This window comes from Rattus norvegicus, chromosome 11 (genome assembly GCF_021556685.1).
Source record: "Rattus norvegicus strain SHRSP/BbbUtx chromosome 11, alternate assembly SHRSP_T2T, whole genome shotgun sequence".
NCBI lineage: Eukaryota > Metazoa > Chordata > Mammalia > Rodentia > Muridae > Rattus > Rattus norvegicus.
Genome location: NC_141544.1, coordinates 58,069,762 through 58,089,279, shown reverse-complemented (window position 1 = coordinate 58,089,279; position 19,518 = coordinate 58,069,762). Strand labels below are relative to the sequence as shown.

General features: G+C 42.1%; 1 protein-coding gene across 2 annotated transcripts in view; it reads left to right on the top strand.

The window, feature by feature from the left end:
* The window catches only part of Impg2 (interphotoreceptor matrix proteoglycan 2), a 95,671-nt gene that overhangs the window by 43,271 nt on the left and 32,882 nt on the right, over positions 1 to 19,518 (top strand). For both annotated transcript variants that reach the window (XM_087575431.1, NM_139088.4), the window contains 4 exon segments: positions 716 to 774; positions 6,016 to 6,036; positions 13,480 to 13,724; positions 15,390 to 15,475. In XM_087575431.1, coding sequence (XP_087431557.1) covers positions 716 to 774; positions 6,016 to 6,036; positions 13,480 to 13,724; positions 15,390 to 15,475 — 411 coding nt within the window.

Below are 19,518 nucleotides of genomic sequence, written 5' to 3'. Positions count from 1 at the left end.
GCTGCGGGCCGGGATCCGCGGGTGTGGGCCTTCCGGTAAACACAGGACGTGCCCGGTCCTAGAGGAATTCTGCCTCTGTGTGTCCCGATTTCACCAGGTAGCTTTCTTGCAGCAGACAAGTTGGTCTTACCTGTGGTCCCGAGACTCAAGTTTGCTCGCGGGGTGCTGCCCATGGGCTCTCTGCGGCGGCAGCAACCAGGAAGACCTGTGCCGCCCCTTCCGGGAGCTTCAGTGCACCAGGGTTCCAGATGACCTTTTGGTGTTTTCCTCTGGCGTCTGAGATGTATGTACAGAGAGCAGTCTCTTCTGGTTTCCCAGGCTTGTCTGCCTCTCTGAAGGTTCAGCTCTCCCTCCCACGGGATTTGGGTGCAGAGAACTGTTTATCCGGTCTGTTTCCTTCAGGTTCCGGCGGTGTCTCAGGCAGGGGTCCTGCCGCTCCTGGGCCCTCCCCCACGGGAGCCCAGAGGCCTTATACAGTTTCCTCTTGGGCCAGGGATGTGGGCAGGGGTGAGCAGTGTTGGTGGTCTCTTCCGCTCTGCAGCCTCAGGAGTGCCCACCTGACCAGGCGGTCGGGTCTCTCTCCCACGGTGTCTGGGAGCAGAGAGCTTCTGCGGGCTGGGATCCGCGGGTGTCTCTTCATTCTGCTCTTTAAGGCAACTGAAATACATATTTGACATCTACATAGTTAGCATCTTTATTTTTGTTTTCTTAACAGGTTGAAAAAGCTTTCACAGGGTTACCTGGCTACAAGGGCATCCATGTTCTGGATTTCAGGTAAAGAGACACACTCTACAAATGCACATGTGCAGGGCCACTCTTTGAATGGAGAAGCCTGGCGTTCATCACATGTATTCTAGGAGCATGTGGCTGGAATGCTGTAGCAGTGTTACTTGTTTGACACAGATGAAACACAACTAATGAGAGGCAGAGCAATGGGTCATGGAGGTGTAGCTCGGTCTGTAGGTAGACCACAGTAAGAATTTAGACTTTGCGTTACAAGTTACACAGCTCTCATGTGGCACCGGAACCGGGCTAGAGTCAGACTAAAAATGACTTCAGACCTTTTCTGAAGCTTCTCAAGGGTGTAGTGAGGTGACTGTCAATCCTCAGGGCAGACACTTCCAACCTTCCTTTTCTGGAGGAAGGAAGAGGTTTAAAGGAATGAGCTACACTGCTGTGGACAAGCAGTTCTCACTTGAGGGTGAAGAGGAGATTTTGAAATGAAATAGCTTGTACTTTAGTGCTTGTTCTTAACCTCCAAGTGTGTCTTCCATTTGGGGAACTAGCCATAGCTGTGACCAATTATTGGATACAGGGAGGCAGGTTGGGGCTGGGCTGAATGGTCTCAGCAGGACGTGTGGCAGTGTCTATTTAGCACTTGTAGTGTGCCTCTGTGTGTGTGCGTGCACATGTATGTGTGTGTACATATGTGTGCATGGGCATGTGTGTGTATGCGTGTGGTGCATATGTATGTTTGTGTGTGAGCAACTGTGTGTGTAGGCATGTGTTTCAATGTTTGTGATTGTGTGTATGTGTGTGTGATTCTGTGTATATATACATGTGTGTTTGAGTTTGCACATGAGTGTATATGGGCACATGTGTTTGACTGTGTGTGTATATGTATGTGTATGGTGAATGTGTGTGAGCAAGTTTGTGTGTTTGTGTAAGCGTGTGTTTGCATATTTGTGAGTGTGTGTATGTGTGTGTGACTGTGTGTGTGTGTGTGTGTGTGTGTGTGTGTGTGTGTGTTGACAGAGAAAATAGAAATCATTGACCCAAGGCCACACATCTACTTAGTGCAGAGAGGCACTGCCCATTGAACTATCTATCTGACCTCACGCCACAACAGCCCTTCCAGTTGGCCCTCTACCATTTTCTCATATGCTCCTCCATGAGTACCAAAAGGACGGCCTCTGAAGATCTCACTCGTTTGGTAGTATGTGGCACAACGTGGCTTTTGAGCCATCTTGTCCAGAGTGACTAGCTGGGAATATTGCCTATGTTGAACTGTATCTTTTTTAGTGATTACTAGATCTCAACTCTGCTTTGTATAAAATAAATTTACCTGTCAGTCCTGCTTTATTAAAAATGCTTTCGTGACACTTTGGGTAAATTAACAGTGTCTTTCTTCCTTAGTCTTTTTACATGCAGAGTGGATATGGGCAGTCCTTAATGAATTGTAGTGAGGAGTAAGTGAATTAACCTCCTTAGTGAGGAGTAAGTGAATTAACTTCGTGAAATACTTAGCACAGTTTCAGGAGTAGGAGAACTTCTATTTTTAATACAGTTTATTATTTTGTGTATATGGATGTTTTACCTACGTGTCTGTGCACCACATGTGTACAGTCCCCCCAGGCCCTAGAAGAGGATGTCAGATCTCTGGGGACTAGGGTTCCAGACAGCTCTAAGCCAAGAAGTGGGTGCTGGGGGTCCAGTCAGGGTCCTCTGGAAAAGCAGCTAGTGCTCCTAACGGCTGAGCACCTCTCCAGACCAAGAAGTTCGTTCTGTTTGATCCCTGTTATGTAAAAGAAACAAACATCAAAAGCTATCCCACTACTGTAGGCTAGCTGGTCTGACCCTTACTGACTGTAATGCTTGTAAGTCATTACAATTACATAATTGTACATTACGTAATTGTAAGTCATCTTTTTTGTATTTAGTTTAGTATTTTTTTAATTACATGTACATTGGTGTAATGCCTGCATGCATGCCTAAGTGAGGTTGTGGGATCCCCTGGAACTGGAGTTAAAGTCAGTTGTGAGCTGCCCTGTGGGTGCTGAGAATTGAACCTGGGTGCCCTGGAAGAGCATCCAGTGCTCTTGACCTTTGAACCACTTCTCTGGACCTTCTCTTTCTCTCTTTTCCCCCCTTTCTTTCTTTCTTTTGTCACATTCATGTCATTTAATTTTAATGTCATGCCATTTGGATATACTTTTTTCTTCCTCAAAAATATTTTAATTTTCTTTTGAAACTGAGCTGCGAGACTCAGAGCCAAAGATTGCAGTTAATTGCTTAAACAAATTGCTAATCGGAATTTTTGGTTTTAGTCCATTTTTATACGCGCATTATGGTTTCTATGCTTTGAGGACTTCAGGTGTTTTGAGCATATTTAACCCACACCCCCTCCCAGATTCCCCCTTCCTCTCACCCCGCTTGGGTTCCTTTGTGTATTGTTCTTTGAGGATGTCTATAAGGTGTATATGTTCATAATTAATCTCACCATTTCTGACAATTGAATACTTGGGTTGTTTTTTTCTTTTTCTTTAACTAAAAATATTATTGTGGTAAAAGTGTATGACACATTGCTAGAATCAGAATTGCTGGTAGGACTTGTATGCACTTAGCTTTTTAAAATTAGGAATGCATTTTATTATTTTCATGAATGGAATTTAAATATGTAACGCATACAAATCAACAGGAAAACAGTGGTGAAAAACAAAAGTACAACCAGTTCTCCTTTTCATAAGTAACCTGCTAGCAGCCTCCTATATCTTTACAAAGATGGTTTATGAAAACACTAACTTTTTTTTATATAGTAACAATTCTCTTGTTTGGGAATATACACATAATTTTTTGTTGTTGTTTGTTTGTTTTTTTTTTTGACTTGAGCTTCTGAAAGTCATGGCTCCTGCTTGAGGGAGATCTCAGGCTGCCATATCACTATTTATGCAAGGAACATGTTTTATATTGTTTCATTTAATATCATGGGGAGTCACAGTAGATGCTACTAAAAATGTATTTCTATTGACTTCCACTGTGTCTATGAATCCTTCTGAAAGAGGAGTGCTCTTGGATGTGGGAACTGACCTGTTCTTTTTCTTTTTTGGAGCTGAGAACTGAACCCAGGGCCTTGAGCTCGCTAGGCAAGTGCTCTACCACTGAGCTAAATCCCCAACCCCAGAACTGACAGGTTCTTATTCACAAGTTTTCAAAACAGGACACAATATGAACTGACTGCTCTCTACACAGAAATGGTACCACAGGGTCCGTCTATGCGGGCTCTTCTTTGAGTTGCTTTACTTAGGAGACCAGTTTGTCAAACAATCAACTTGTCCTTATTCCTGGGTCCCATGAGACAATCTGAGACACTGTTGCTCTTTCACAGGGCTGATGTGAGCTCTTTTTATTCCTTATTTTTTAATTAATTACTTTATTTACTTACATTCCAAAGTAAGATGATTCACGTTAGTCCCATGATTGGGTAGCTGGAGACTGCTTCATCACCTCTCTTCTTGTGGCTTGACCACTGATGGTAAAAGAGTAGAAGCAGTGCTCTCTTGTTTTCTCTGAATTTCTGCTGACCATTTTCCCACAAGCTGGACCACAGGTATGTTCCTGGGCTTGGGACACGCAGAGAAATACAACAATCTGGATGAGTGACCAAGATAAAAGGAACACTTGAATGGTGTTCTGAACATGGGAGGTTGATGACAGCTACTTAGGTTTCTGCCTTCTTTGAGTTGTTTTGCTTGGGAGACCAGTTTGTTAAAAAATCAACTTGCCCATTCCTGGGTCTTATGAGACAATCTGAGACACTGTTGTTCCCTCACATGGCTGATGTGAGTTCTTTTTTACTTTTTTCTTTTATTAATTATTTTATTTATTTACACCCCAAATGATGCCCTCCTTCTTGGTCCCCCCTCGCAGAGTTCTTCCCCATCTCCCCCCTCCTTCCTTCTAAAAGGGCGCCCTCCCAGGGCATTCCCCCTCCCTGGGACATCAGTTCTCAATTCTCTATCGGGTTAGGCGCATCCTCTCCCACTGAGGCCAGACAAGGCTGTTCTCTGCTACATACAGTCCAGGGGCTTCTGGTGAGTCCATGTATGTGAGCTCTCTTTTTGACCTGCTTCTTCAGTTTTGTGGAGCGCAGCACAGTGTGGGAGAGAATTTCTTGACATTTGTGTGTGTGCTTGAAAACAGTCTCCTTATGTCAATCTCAGGTCAATAATAGTTTGATTAGGAATGGGATTCTGCTTGGGAAATAGTTTCCTTTAAGGCTTCAAGATTATTGTTCTATTGCGTTTGTTATTCTAGAAAAAAAGTTCATTTTCATTTGTCTTTCCCCTTTAAGGAGCTATAGGATTAATCTTTCTTTTTTTAAAAAATTCACTTCTGAAACTGAACCCCTTTTCTTTGACCCTGCATTGCATTGCCCAAAGGACATTCCTATTTTTTTTTTTTTCCGGAGCTGGGGACCGAACCCAGGGCTTGCCTAGCAAGTGCTCTACCACTGAGCTAAATCCCAAACCCCTTGTTTTTTTTTTTTTTTTTTAATATTGGTGTTGTGTTCTTTTTTCAAAGATTTATTTTTATACACTTGTCTACATGTGTATCCGCATTTGGCTATGGACACATGAATTAAAATTCCTGTAGATGACAGAGACATTGGATCCACAGAAGGTAGTTAGGAGCTGTCTGATATGGGTGCTAAGACCTAAACTCTGGCCCTTAACTACTGAGCCATCTCTCCAGTCTGACATTTCTAATTTTATGCCAACAACCGAGGTCTTCTAATGATCAACCAAAGAGTTTATTTAACAAAGAGATAAATTGCATGTTTATGAAGTATTTTTCGGGTAGATAAAACAACTGTAAAAATTATTGGCTTTAAATGGCCTCTTTCTTTTTCTTCCTTTCTTCCTTTCTTCCTTCCTTCCTTCCTTTCTTCCTTTCTTTCTTTCTTTCTTTCTTTCTTTCTTTCTTTCTTTCTTTCTTTCTTTCTTTCTTTCTTTCTTTTTAACCTTCATTACTTTTTTTATTAGACAGGGTCTTTCTAAGTAGGTTTGGCTGTCCTGAAACTACAGCCTGGCCTCAAACTCACTTTCTTTTCTTTTCTCCTCCCCCGCCCCTTTCTCTCGACTTCTAGCACATAGTAGACCTGATTTGGTGTATTTCAGTTAAGAAGGCATTTTGAACAATGTGGTGTGAACAGTGATGAGATATGCACAGTGCTAAATTATGGGACAATTATAAAGGCCATTGAGGTCTAATTGATACTTTTTTTTTTTTTTTCAGGTCTCCAAAGGAAAATGGCAGGTAAAGTCCCTGTGCCACTTTCTGTGTTGTCCGTTGTCAGCATGTACTGTTAGGGTACTGAAGTGCACAGCTTAGTTCTCCAGTCTCTCCCAGTCTCATCGTGACCCTCTGTATACAAAATGCCATGACAAATACTGTAGCCTTCGAAGGCCATAGCCTCCCTATTGTAACTTCTCAGTGCTACTGGGTGAGAGCAGACACAGGTGATGCACTGTACACTAGAGAGCACAGTTGTTCTCCAGTGAAGCTTTATTTATTCACTAGGCATGGCGGTAGACACCGGTAGCCTGAGTCCTTTTGAGGCCAAGGTCGCAGGAGGATTTCAAGTTCAAAGCCAGCCTAGGTTGCATAGTGAAATTCTCTGTTCATACAAACCAAGTACACAAACTTGCCAAGACAAAAGTCGTTTTGTAAACACTGAAACAGGATTGCCATAGACATTAGGCTGAAGTTCTCTCCTAGGCTGTAGTTCATAACTGACTGGTACTTTAAACATTCAGTTAATTGAAGGTAGGAGTAAAACCCATTAGCAAACATACTTTTAAGTTTCTTGTGCCATCAAATAATAAAATCAGACGCACTTTAAGGTGCATTTGTTGAAGGTAATGGCGCTGAGCTTTACGATGGTTTATTTGTAAAACTAGCTGTTCTTGAATTTTTAGGAAGCATATTGTAAAGATGAAATCAGTACCCCTTTTATTAAAGTTATTGGTTTCTCTATGGATTCATAATTTACTTATAATTTGCCTCTCTCAGAAGCTTGGTAAATACAAATAGACTCTACGAAGCAAATTCATAGGTTAACTATAGGAGTGCTTAGCGATTACGATATCATTTCCTTCTTGTACAGTCAGCTTGGCATCTTTGATTTCCATGTCTTCGGATTCAGACAACTGATATTGAAAACATTATAAAGCAAAACAAAGATAATGGAGATCTTTTTATCTATACTGAATATATACAGGCTTTTTGATTATCATTATGCTCCAGATAATAAAAAGTATTTGTATAGAGCATTTAGATGGAGTAGCGTTCTAGATATGATTTAAGGCAGTGATTCTCAACCTGTGGGTTGTGACCCTTTGGGGGGATTCACTTATCAGATATCCTACATATCACATATTTACATTATTATTCATAACTAGCAAAATTGCAGAAGCAATAAAATAATTTTATGGTGGGGGGGGGAATCACCACAACATGAGGAACTGTGTTAAAGGGTTGCAGCATTAGGAAGGTTAAGAGCTATTGATTTAAAGTAAGTTGGAGGATGTGTGTAATGACTACTCCATTGTATTCAAGGGGTTTGTTTGGACATCATAGAATTTGACACATGGAATGAGGGAGGTCACTGGAACCAACCCCCCAATAAACACCTAAGGCTTAGAAGAACATCTTGGCTTGAGAAGGATTTTCTGATCTTCTTCACATTATTTTGACAAGTATTTGTGAAATGCCTTGTTTTTGGGAAGACTCCACACATAGAGAAGTGAATATGTTCTGAGTTTTGTCCTTTAGAAATGCTCAGGGTGGTAGTCCTTCCTTTCTTTTTTCTTAAAAAAAACCCAACTTTATCATCTTAGTATTTTGTAGAATGGTAAAATGAGGATTTGTATTTTTCCTTTTGTCTAGTAAGGACATTTTGTTTTAGAGACATAGTCTTGTTGGAAATTACGTGACTAGGAGATTATCAGGAATCAGAATTTGAGTTTCTGTATTTTACTGATTGTAGTGTGGTCTGTGCTATGCTACCCTGCTGAGGTCTGTACCCATTCAAAAATTACTCCCTCTTACGGTGATTAAAACAACCCTAAAACTTGAGGTTACCCTTAGTACTGAAAGGATAGTAGTCATTTGCTGAGTGCTAATCATTCTGTTAACACACCCAATAACATAGACAACGATTAAATATAAAGTCACTATTTTCCTGATAGAATGCAAGTTTAGGCACAGTTTCTGAAAATTTTCAGTGTTATCAGGTAGTATCAATTAATCGATTGGATTTATTTGTAAACTTGATACACTGACATACCGAGCTGTGCATGAATGCCTGTGTGGAACAGAATTAAAGAATACATACTCTGTTCTCCTTTGCCATTTAGATACATGTGAGATTTTTGACTTGTTTTTTTACTGTGTGCAATTCCCACTTATTATGCAATCTTAGTAGAATTAATTTGAAAAGAACAGATAGTATATCAGTCTAACTTACACGTGTTCTAATGTCAGTTCCAAGCATTGCTATAAACCCTTTCTTCCCAGAAGAAACAGCACAGGAGAATTATTCTTTGTTGTTGTTGTTGTGGTTGAAGATTTGTTTATTTTATGTATAGGAGTACGTGTAACTGTCTTCAGATACACCAGAAGAGGGCATCAGATCTCATTACAGATGGTTGTGAGTCACCATGTGGATGCTGGGGATTGAACTCAGGACCTCTGGAAGAGCAGTCAGTGCTCTTAACCCTGAGCTATTTCTCTAGCTCTCTCATATTTAGCTTGTGTGATGATGGGGAGTACCACTGCTCTCCATTTTAAAAATACACACATCCAAATTGCCAATTGGGGCATCTAGGGTGAAAGAATGAGGCTGAGCCTTCCATCCACATGATTGATCCCTAACTGATGGATTCCTATGTGACCCACACTGAAGTGCAGTGGTGTGGCCTTGGTTGGTTGCCTCACCTTACTTGTGGGGCCAGCACAGCTTTCTTCAATCAGAAATGTCTGTCTACCCCTCTATGGACTTTCTTGGCCTCTTGAATTTTTAAAAATTTTCCCTCATGCTGAGAATCTTCGTGTTTTATTCCTTGCCAGATTGCAGCTTTCCTGGGTCACAGTGAAGTTCCTGGCTTTAAGAATACATGGTTTCTTGGTATTACAACTATTTCCTTGAGTTCTTGTTCCAAGACAAAACCATGCTAGTAAACTACGGCATCTTCCAAAGTCATTTTATCTTTCTTAATGAATTTACCTTTACTAATATGTATGTTATGGTAGATATAGTTAGGGTTAGATGACCAAGGCAAACACTGGGAAGCAAAATGGTATTTTGTGAGCAAAGGACAAGGTTGGTTGGTAATCGAACACAGACTTCCTGAGTTGCAGAGATTTCTCATCCAGGAACATTTCTCGTGATCTCTTCTCCTCAGCATTTAAAAGCCATGCAAGGCACATGCCACTTTCCAGTAAATGCTTGATTGTCCTTACCCAAGTTTACATGTAGCGAGGCAGGCATTTCAGTTCTGTTTGGTATGGCCTCCTCTTCTTCCTCTTCTCTCCCCCCTACTTCTTTTCTTCCTCTACCTCTTCCTCCTCCTTCTTTCATCGTGAACATTGTTTCCTGTCCTAGAGTCATGCTAACCCTACAGGAAACTTTATACAAATACCATGAGAAGAAGCCCAACTTTTGGATATGCAGATGTAGTTCACCAGGCTGTCAGAAAGCATGGCATCTTCATCAAGTAGTGGATGACCTGGAAACTGTCTCTAAATGAGTACTAAGATACAAATGTATGAAGAAGATAGACATACTCTGCGGGGAGAAAGTTGTTCCTTTTATATTTAGGGTTAGAAAATACTCCAGATTAAGAGACAAAATGCCATGGCATTTTAAATGGTAAGGATTCCAATGATCTGATCTGTTCATATTAGTGACAACATTAATCACTTTCTCGTTACTTTCAAAAGTATTTATTGGGGTGCTAGGAGGTAGGCATTGTTCTGAATGCTTGGAGTGTATTATTCCGGTGTTTGGAATAATAACTGTGTCTGTCCAGACGGTAGGGGAAATAGAGCACGATCCATGTTGTCAGTGAGAAAGAGACTCCCTGAGGAGGTGGTAACTAAACTGAAGCAAAAAAAAAAAAAAAAAAAAAAAAAGAAATAGGCAGGTGTGTGTGTGTGTGTGTGTGTGTGTGTGTGTGTGTGTGTGTTCATGGATATGCAGGGACCTGTAGACTGGGTGAAATAAGCACACCAGGAAGTGAGCATCAAAGTGTGTGGTACCCGTGCCCTGCCAGTATGCCAAAGACCAGAGCTTCCCATCAGCAATGGGCGTGTGATGGATTCAGTTCTGACCAGAAGGTGTCCCTCTTACTGTTTTATGCCTTGGAACCCCTATTCTTTCCTTAAAAAGAAAGACTAAAATTTACAGATTAACATTGTAGTGTAAAAACTTAAAAGGCTTTAGCTGCCTGAAGGACGGAGGACACGACACTTTCAAACGTCATAATGGCCTTCAGCCATATTTACCCCCTTCTCCCCTCCTTCCCACTAGTCCCCTTTCTCTATTCAACTACCCCCTTCTACCTTGATATCTTTCTCCTTTGGACTGTGGCTGAGGGTCTGTTTGCAGGAGTACCAGTTATCACTTTTTAAGATCACGCTTTAGAACAGGCAGTTTACCGTGAGGAGGAAAACAGTAATCAAATGACGTGGGTTTCTTTTCCTCAGTGTAATCAATTAGTGCTTACCTATGTTAATGGGGGAAGGAAGGTTGGAGAGGCCTGGTGGCTTACAGGCATCCCCTACAGACTAGAGTGTCCTCCACATGCAGATCAGGACAGGTCCAAACTGGTCAACTTGCCAGCACTTACAGGAAGGAAGGACTTCTTAAGGCCACTCTCCCCTTCTTAAAGCACAAAAGAGAATTCTTTCAGATTGATCTTTTTAACATGGGAAACACACCTGCCAAGTGTGTGATCTTCCCGTTGGCTGGCTCATGTTTTTTTGCCCCCATAGGAAAGTCCGTGAGGAGTTAGAATCAAAGTTTCTTTTGCAAGCTTGGCCTCAGAGGAGGTTGGGTGATCCAGATGACCACTATCGTCAAACCAGGGTAGTTTGTCATATTTGCCTTTAATCTATGGGGCTACCGACCGTCAAAGAAGCCTCCAAAAGTAAAGCTTATGCAAAAGTACAGCTCTCCCCTCTAGGAGGATAAGATAGTTAATTCTGGAGTCAAATATGAGTGACTGTTGTTGGTCTACATTTCTGCTCATATAATAGACACTGGGTAAGTCGCAGTATGAGGTGCCAAGCTGGATATCATAGAAACTTAAGAGAAGAAGGCAGTTACAATAACAAAATCCTTTTACAAGCACATGACAGTGGCGATTGAATAAGCATACACTCCACTATGTATGTATATACTCACACACATACATACATATCTACATAAGCACACATGAATATTTAAGTAACTTCATGGGAAGATGTCGCCTGTTTTTGTGTTTGGAGTTGGGAGTCATTTGCTGCCATAGAATGTCTGAAATAGACATCTTCTATTATACATCTGGCTTGTGTTTTTGGAAGGTTTTCCCCCGGAGGTATCTTGTATGCCAGATGTGAAGGCTGTGTGAAGAGGCAGGCTGGAGGCCAGCCTGGTGACTGGCGCAGAGACTCCCTTGACATGATGCAGCCCAGTCTGAGCAGGTTGAGCGGTTCACAATATGGTGCCGAGGTGAAAGGGCAACTCCACCACATCTTCTGTGTGAAATTTTAAGAAGCCCTTTAACTTCTTAAAAACCTTAGTATCATTTCCTTAGCAATATTCTGAAGAGATAAACCTTTTCCTAACCTTATTGTAAAGACCGAGTGAGATGCAGTGGTTGCCTAGTATATTGAGAACACCTAGAAATTGTTGTTTGTAAGAGACGCCCTGGTGAGGGAGTGTCCAAGAGACACATTTCCAGCTGTTTCCCAATTTAATCTTCTCATAATATTTCTTCAAATGGCCAGGAAAACGTCAAACAACACACCAACTGTTGCTAATTTGCTCTCCCTCCTCCCTTCCATCAAGCCTTTTCTTCAATGGTTTGTATGAAGGGATAGTGAAAAACAAAGCTAGCTTTGTAGATAGTTATCTTTTAGCGTGTACTGTTGTTTCATTTTATTCATTAATGAGGGAATCGGCAAAAGAAAAAAGAAAAAAATAGAGCCAAAAAAAATGCCCATAAAGATGTCTAAGTTACATATGTTGAGTAACTAAGTTAGAGTGTTGTAAACAGGTCAAAAGAAAAGTCATGTCATAACATCCTTAATGGTTTTGCCTTAAAATTTATTGGCCTGTAAATTCTCTGGGTTGTCACTCAGAAGTTCCAGGTCCCCTGAAACATTCACATAGCTGTCATTTTAGAATATATTCTAGAGTGTTTATCTGTCTGTCTGTCTGTCTGTCTGTCTGTCTGTCTGTTTACCTACCTACCTACATTAAAAATATGTTGCTTTATTTCTACATTTAACTTCTTGCCTAAAGCTTGAAAATTTTTCTTCCTCAAAAAGAAGCTCTGGTTTAGTACATTGCTTTTCTGATAGCAATAATAAGGAACTAGGAGAAAAATGTGTTCTTTTAGGGAGGAGTTAGAAGGAGTGTGTGTGTGTGTGTGTGTGTGTGTGTGTGTGTGTGTGTTTGTGAGTATGTGTGTGTTTGTGAGTATGTGTGTGTGTGTATTTGTGAGTATGTGTGTGTGTGTGTTTGTGAGTATGTGTGCATGTGTGTATACCATAGAATATATAGAGAGGCTAGAGTCAACTTGTAGAAGTTGGTTCTTTCCTTCACATTACAAGGGTCCAGAAATTAAGCTCTGTTGGTTGGCAAGCTCCTTCATTGGCTAAGCCATCTCTGTGAAATAGTATATCTATTTTAAACAGGAAGTACAAATTGTAACAGGTCTTGATTCAAGAGACATCTTTCAAAGAGGATAAGAGATAGGTCATTCTGGTGGCAACTATGTGACCGTGGCCTGGGAACATAGATTTGGCTTACAGCAAATTCCATGTTTCCACATAACAGTAGTTTCATGAAATTTTCATACCATCAGAACAAAGAAAGCCACAAACCACATATATACTCAATACAGTGGTGGAAATCTCAGGTCATGATAAAGTGGGGAGATCTCTGTTATCTTAGCTTGGGGGTGGATGGGAGCTAAGGGGTCTGTACATCCCAGAGGACTTATCTAATAGTAACAGAAGTGTCAGGTCACACACAGAAGTGGGCAATAAATACTATTAATTTGGCTCTGGACTTGTACCATCCCAGCTTCTCCACATCATGAAGGTTCTAATTAGCCTACCAGCCTCTCTTAGGTCTTTCCCCCAAGAACATTTATTCATACAGTGAAAGAAGGAAGATGGGAATTAGTGAAAGGAAAGGAGTTGGCTGTGAAAGAGAAGGAAGCAGTTGAGAAGGGGGGACATGAAGACCTCTGATAATGTGATAGGGTTGACTGTGGATTCCTTAGGATTCTTGTCCTATTAAACCTATGACCTTCCATTCTCTGGAGAGGCAGAAGTAGTGCCAGAGGCTCTCAGAGTCTGCAGAGAATGCCGATGGAATCCGTGCCTTATCAGATTCCCTCCTTTGGCCTAATGCTCTCTATATACCCAAAGTGCCCTTCTTTGTGCTTTTTTAGAGGAACTTAACTTATCTTCCTGTTACCGTAGTGGGATAGATGTTCACTATGCAGTTACTTTCAACGGCGAGGCCATCAGCAATACCACCTGGGACCTCATAAGCCTTCACTCCAACAAGGTGGAGAACCATGGCCTTGTAGAGCTGGATGATAAACCCACGGCCGTCTATACGATCAGTAACTTCAGAGATTATATCGCTGAGACACTGCACCAGAACTTTTTAATGGGAAATTCTTCTTTGAATCCAGATCCCAAGTCTCTCCAGCTTATCAATGGTGAGTTGAAAATCACTCATGACGTCCTCCTGTGGTTTTCCTTTCTCAATATAGTATGGCGAAGATGCACAAGACAGGACCCATCCTGTTTTGTGAGAGATTAGTCATTGGCTTCCTGCAATATTCTCCATAGAAGGTCACAGGGCAGGGCAAGTGGAGAACAGCATGGCAGTTAGAAATAGTTTAAAGGGATGGTAACAAAGTGTGAGGAAAAAAAGAAAGTAGAAAATGGGGATCACAACAGGCTATGGTGCAGCAGGGCCACCACAGTGTCAGCTGTTGGAAACGGCCACTTGGTTAAGGCTTAAAGTCAGCAGAAGAAATGGATCGGAAGAGGAGAGCTGACGGAAGCTGGCTGAGAGAGCTGGGTGCTATGGCTATGGACACCCCTTCTGGATCACAAGGAGCAGATGGAGCTGCGATCATGGAGGAGAGGGGACCCCCGTGGGTTTGGGGGATAGAATGGTCTTCCAGTCGGTCATCCCAGGGCAAAGCTTACTTACAGTCAAGCTACTGCATCATTTTAATTCATCAGAGACAGAGTTCTAACTTACTCACTGTCATTGCTTAGTTTCTGTCTGCTTTGCCATGATGTCTTTACTTTGCAGGTCCTTTAGCCTTGAAAACATCCAGCACAATACATTTAACTGAAGTGAGAAAATAGGAAAGATACCAGTCGCTAAAGTGGAAAATGAGAAACATACTTATAATGATGTCTTTAAACTTCTCCCTCCTCTCCCCCTCCCCTCCTCCCCCTCTCCTCCTCTCTCTAATTCTCTCCCCATCCTTCCTTCTCCTCCCCCTCCCCTCTCTTTATTTCTTTGGGCATGTTCAGTCTACAGTGTATGTGTGGAGGTCAGAGGACAACCTGTGGGAGTCTATTCTTTCCTTATACCGTTTGGATCCTGGGGGTTGAACTCAGATTGTCTGGCTTTCCCACTAAGCCATCTTGCTGGCCTTAGTGATTCATTTTTAGAGGAAGAGGTTAAGATAAATGAAATGCCACATTCTAATTGCTCAAAGAATGATTTGTGACTTATGCAGTCCTGACACTGAAGACATGTTCTGCAACACTCCAGCATTGCTGCATGACTAGGTGATGTGTATGGATAGAAAATTGAAAGTGACAAAACAGAAACAGGACCAAAATAACCCAGAGAGATTGGTTATTTAAAACCCAGCTTTTGCCTTATTTCAGTGGTTCTCAACTTATAAGTTGTAACCTCTTTGGTGGTTGAACGCCCTTTCACAGGGGTCACCTAGAACCTCAAATAACACAGATATTTACATTACAATTCATAACAGTAACAAAATTACAGCTATGAAGTAGCAACAAAAAATTTTATAGTGGGGGGGGAGGGTCACCTGAGCATGAGGAACCACAGTAAAGGGTTTTAGGCTTTTTGATTGGTCCAAAGTCTGTTCTGTGATACAGATTTCTGTTTGGTTTGCGTTTTGTCTGTACCCTAATTCAATCAGTCTGGGGCTCAGGGTTGGAAGGACTGAGTTTTGTGAGCACAGTTACTTGCTTTGGCTATGTTAATTTGCTGTGACACGTTACAGGAGCAGGCTCTTCCTGTAGTCCAGTGTGTACAAATGCTGCCGTATGTGGATCTCAAATACAGCAGCATCGCAGAATTGACATTTTATGTTGTCTTTTCTCAGTGAGAGGAGTTCTGCTCCCCCAAACGGAAGAAATAGTTTGGAACACCCAAAGTTCAAGTCTTCAGGTGACAACGTCCTCTATTCTGGTAAGCCTTGGTGCCTTACCCCAGACCCAGCCCTGGAAGCTCTCCTGCTTACTTTGGTATTATGAATTTTCAAAGTTGCTCCCATTTCTTTCGTATTCTTTTGCCTCTCCCTGGATCATTACTCGCAGTGGTGAGCTCAAGGGGACCAAGTATTAGTTCAGAAAACTTAACCCTTCAACAGTGGTTAAATGAAGTCTGCATTGCCAAGCTCCACTTATGGGGGAAAAGTTGTTTCTTGTTCATGTTTGTGAGGAGATAATGAAGCTGTGAGTGTCCACTGAGTTATTTTTAAGTTTCCTAGACATTAATTTTTTTAATAGAAAAACTAAAAATTGATGTTCATAAGTATAGAGTAAACATTTTATGTCAAATATTATAGATGTTAAAGGAAGTTGAGATATGGCAGTAGAATAGTGTATGGAGGGGAAAAGAGTGAAGAAATTGGCTGAAAACCACCAGGAACTCTAACATTAGCCTCCTTTTTAAAGTGGATTTCACTGTTTATTCTTATTGCATGTGTGTGTATCCATAACGTATGTGGGGGATGCACACAAGTGTGCACACACCGTGACACAAGTGTGGAGGTCGGATGACAGTGTCGGGAAGTTGGTTCTCTCCTTCTGCGTTTTTGTGGGTTTAGGGCATTGAACTCAGGTCACCAGCAAGCGTCTTTACTTAACGAGGCCTCTCACTTGCTTACAGCCCTCCCTTTCAATCAGAATGAAGCATTTCCATTTGCACATAAATAGCAGGGAATAAATCTTTCCCGCTGTTCTTACTGTCTTTCCCCTCCACATCTCACATATAGGAGATACCGAGGAGAGAAGAAGAAACCCCATCAAGTGTAGTTGAGGCAGCAAAGATGGTTCCCAATGTCAACCTAGGACTCCTTGTGTACAGATGGCTCAGTGATCTCCTGGGCACAGGGACCAGGAGGGGACTCTCTTCCTATCCAGCATCCACAGACCACATTCTTGCTTGCTTTCTTTTTTTTTCTGGAGCTGAGGACTGAACCCAGGACCTTGCACTTGCTAGGCAAGCGCTCTATTTCTGAGCTAAATCCCCAACCCCTTCTTGCTTTCTTAAAATGCCTTTGTTTTGTTTGTTTCACACCAGCTGTTTGAAATACGTGTTTCTTGGCATTAGTACTGCAATGGGAAATGTTTTAAAAATGTTTTGAGATTAAAATTATATTACTTCCCTCTTTCCTTCTTCGCTCAAAACTCTCCCAGCCTTTTTCTCTTTCCAATTTATCTTTTTCTTTAATTGTTGCTGCATACACACGCACACACACACTTCTAAATACCCAAATACCAAATACAACTTGCTCAGTCCAGATAAGTTTTCAGGACAACAATGGAAATGTAGAAAGCAAACATATTTTGACCACTAATCAATATAGTCATCTGTTTTACTGAGCAACTTAATTATGAGGTGTGGAATCATTGGAAACGACGTCTTCAATGAGAGATATTTTAGAGAAAGAATGGTTTGGGATGGATGGCACATTAATTTGGTGTTTACCTCTCCATCGAAATATATTTATTTTGTTCTTTTCATGTGCCAAGTACCAGGCAAAAAAAAAAACAAAAAAAAAAAACAAAAAAAAAAAAACCTAGGTGTGGTCCTTTCTATGAGAAGTTTCCAGACTGGTAGTAGACAGATTTTTAAACAAATAAGATGACATAGTGTTGTCGGGAGCTCACCAGAGATGACCACTCAGACAGTGTATAGCCAATTAAGTCTTTATTTCAGCCAGCTGGGACCACACCCAAGCATTCAGGGACCCAGGTGTGGCCCTGAGTATTGAGAACGGTCCAGGACATGGTGATTTTAAAGGCAGAGACCCAGTGCAGGCATCCTGTTTGGAAACTGCTGAGGGCTTTACAGAGTGAGCCGTTTTGACAGAAGCTGAGATTAGCCAGCTGGAAGGGGGTGGGCCTCCGCACAAACGGGCTGCTAAGATGAGTGGTTGACTGGAGGGGGTTCTACACAAACAGGCAGTTTTGACAAAGACCAGGATAAGCTGGCTAGAGCTCCTGACCTTTGATTCTTAAAATAGAGTTGGGTAGTTTTCCATAGGTTTCACCCTCAAGGATATTAGGCTCTAGTTAAACTTGAAAACCGTCCTAGAATACAAGATGGAGGACCCTCTGCCCTATCCCGTCCCATCACAATACTTCCTCTTCTGGATGTCCATCCACAGTGTAGAAGCAGGGAAAGGCAAGGTTACCCCCAACTTCGCTTTTCCTTATCACACCATCCTGGGCTTTCTCAACCACTAGATATTTGTGATCTTATTTTAAAAGCACAATTTAAAGGTCTGGAGATGACCATAAAGGCTGGTCCATAAAGTGCCTGCAACTCAAACATGAAGAACTTTGTCCATATTCTCATCATCCACATAAAAACGTGGGCCATGGCAGTGCTCACCCATGATCCTATAGTGCTGGAACAGGGCGGCAGCAGGGTCGCTGATGAGCTAGCCTGGCCAATCGGTGAACTCTGGGTTCAATTGAGAAACCCTATCTCAGAAACTAAGGTAGAGAGGTAGAGGAAGATGTGCAGCATCAACTTCTGTTCTCCACATGTATATATCCCCAGCCCCAATCTCACACACACACACACACACACTCACACACACACACACTCACACACTCACACACACACACTCACACACACACACACACTCACACACACACTCACACACACACTCACACACACACTCACACACACACTCACACACACACACTCACACACACTCACACACACACACTCACACACACTCACACACACACACTCACACACACACACTCACACACACACACACTCACACACACACACTCACACACACACACTCACACACACACACACTCACACACACACTCACACACACACTCACACACACACACTCACACACACACTCACACACACTCACACACACACTCACACACACACACTCACACACACTCACACACACACACACTCACGATGAAAAGACAAGATTTTTTTTTTATCAGACAGAGCTGCATTGTTATCAATTTCCTGAAGTTATGAGAGATTTTATGGAAAGTGGAGAGAAAGGGACATGTATTTAAAACCATTTTAAAAAAAGATTTATTTTCTGTATGAGTTCTCTGTCATTTTCTAAAGACACACCAGAAGAGGACATCAGATCCCATTACAGATGGTTGTGAGCCGCCATATGGTTGCTGGAAATTGAACTCAGGACTTATGGAAGAGCAGTCAATGCTCTTAACCACTGAGGCATCTCTCCAGCCCTTGAAACCAACTTTTTTTCCCATCTTTATTAAATTGGGTATTTCTTATTTACATTTCAAATGTTATTCCCTTTCCTGGTTTCTATGCCAACATCCCCCTATGTCGCACGCCCAACGTCTCGACAGTAAGAATGACGCTCGGCAACAGGATTCTTCTGTGAACAAGCCTTTACTGTACAGCTCTCTTGAACAGGGACAGGGGGACCACGAGCGGCAAAGTTGCTCGCCTTATATACACAACAGTATGCTAATAATCTCTCAGGGATTGGTGGGGCACGGGTCACCCCACTATCACCCCACTACTTGTCCTCCAGGGATTGGCGGAGAATGAATCACCTCACTAGCATGGTACCGCCCCTCATTAGCATATTAATGGCCAACTGACACCAGGTGCAAAACCTGCGCATGCGTAGTACCGTTGTTCACCACTGGAGGGCGCCCTACATCTCCCCCTTTTTTGTTTAATAAAATGACTGGTCTAGATCTGGGTGTCACCTCAATCTTGTCATTGCTCCTGTCTTAGGTCGTTCTCATCCAAACTCGGCCTTACCTGTCGTAGAGTTACCCTATCACCACTGGGCCCCATGTCTTAGGTTGGTCCGAGCTCGAGGAAAGTTGCCAGTCTCTGGATACAATGACTCCACGTGACAGTGACAAAAATGATCTAGGGCGAACTCTTAATCTTTCAAAGAGGCCAGCCATATGTTGGGAGAAGCACCCTTTTTGATGGCGGTCATAGCCTGGTAAACAACCACTTTGTGT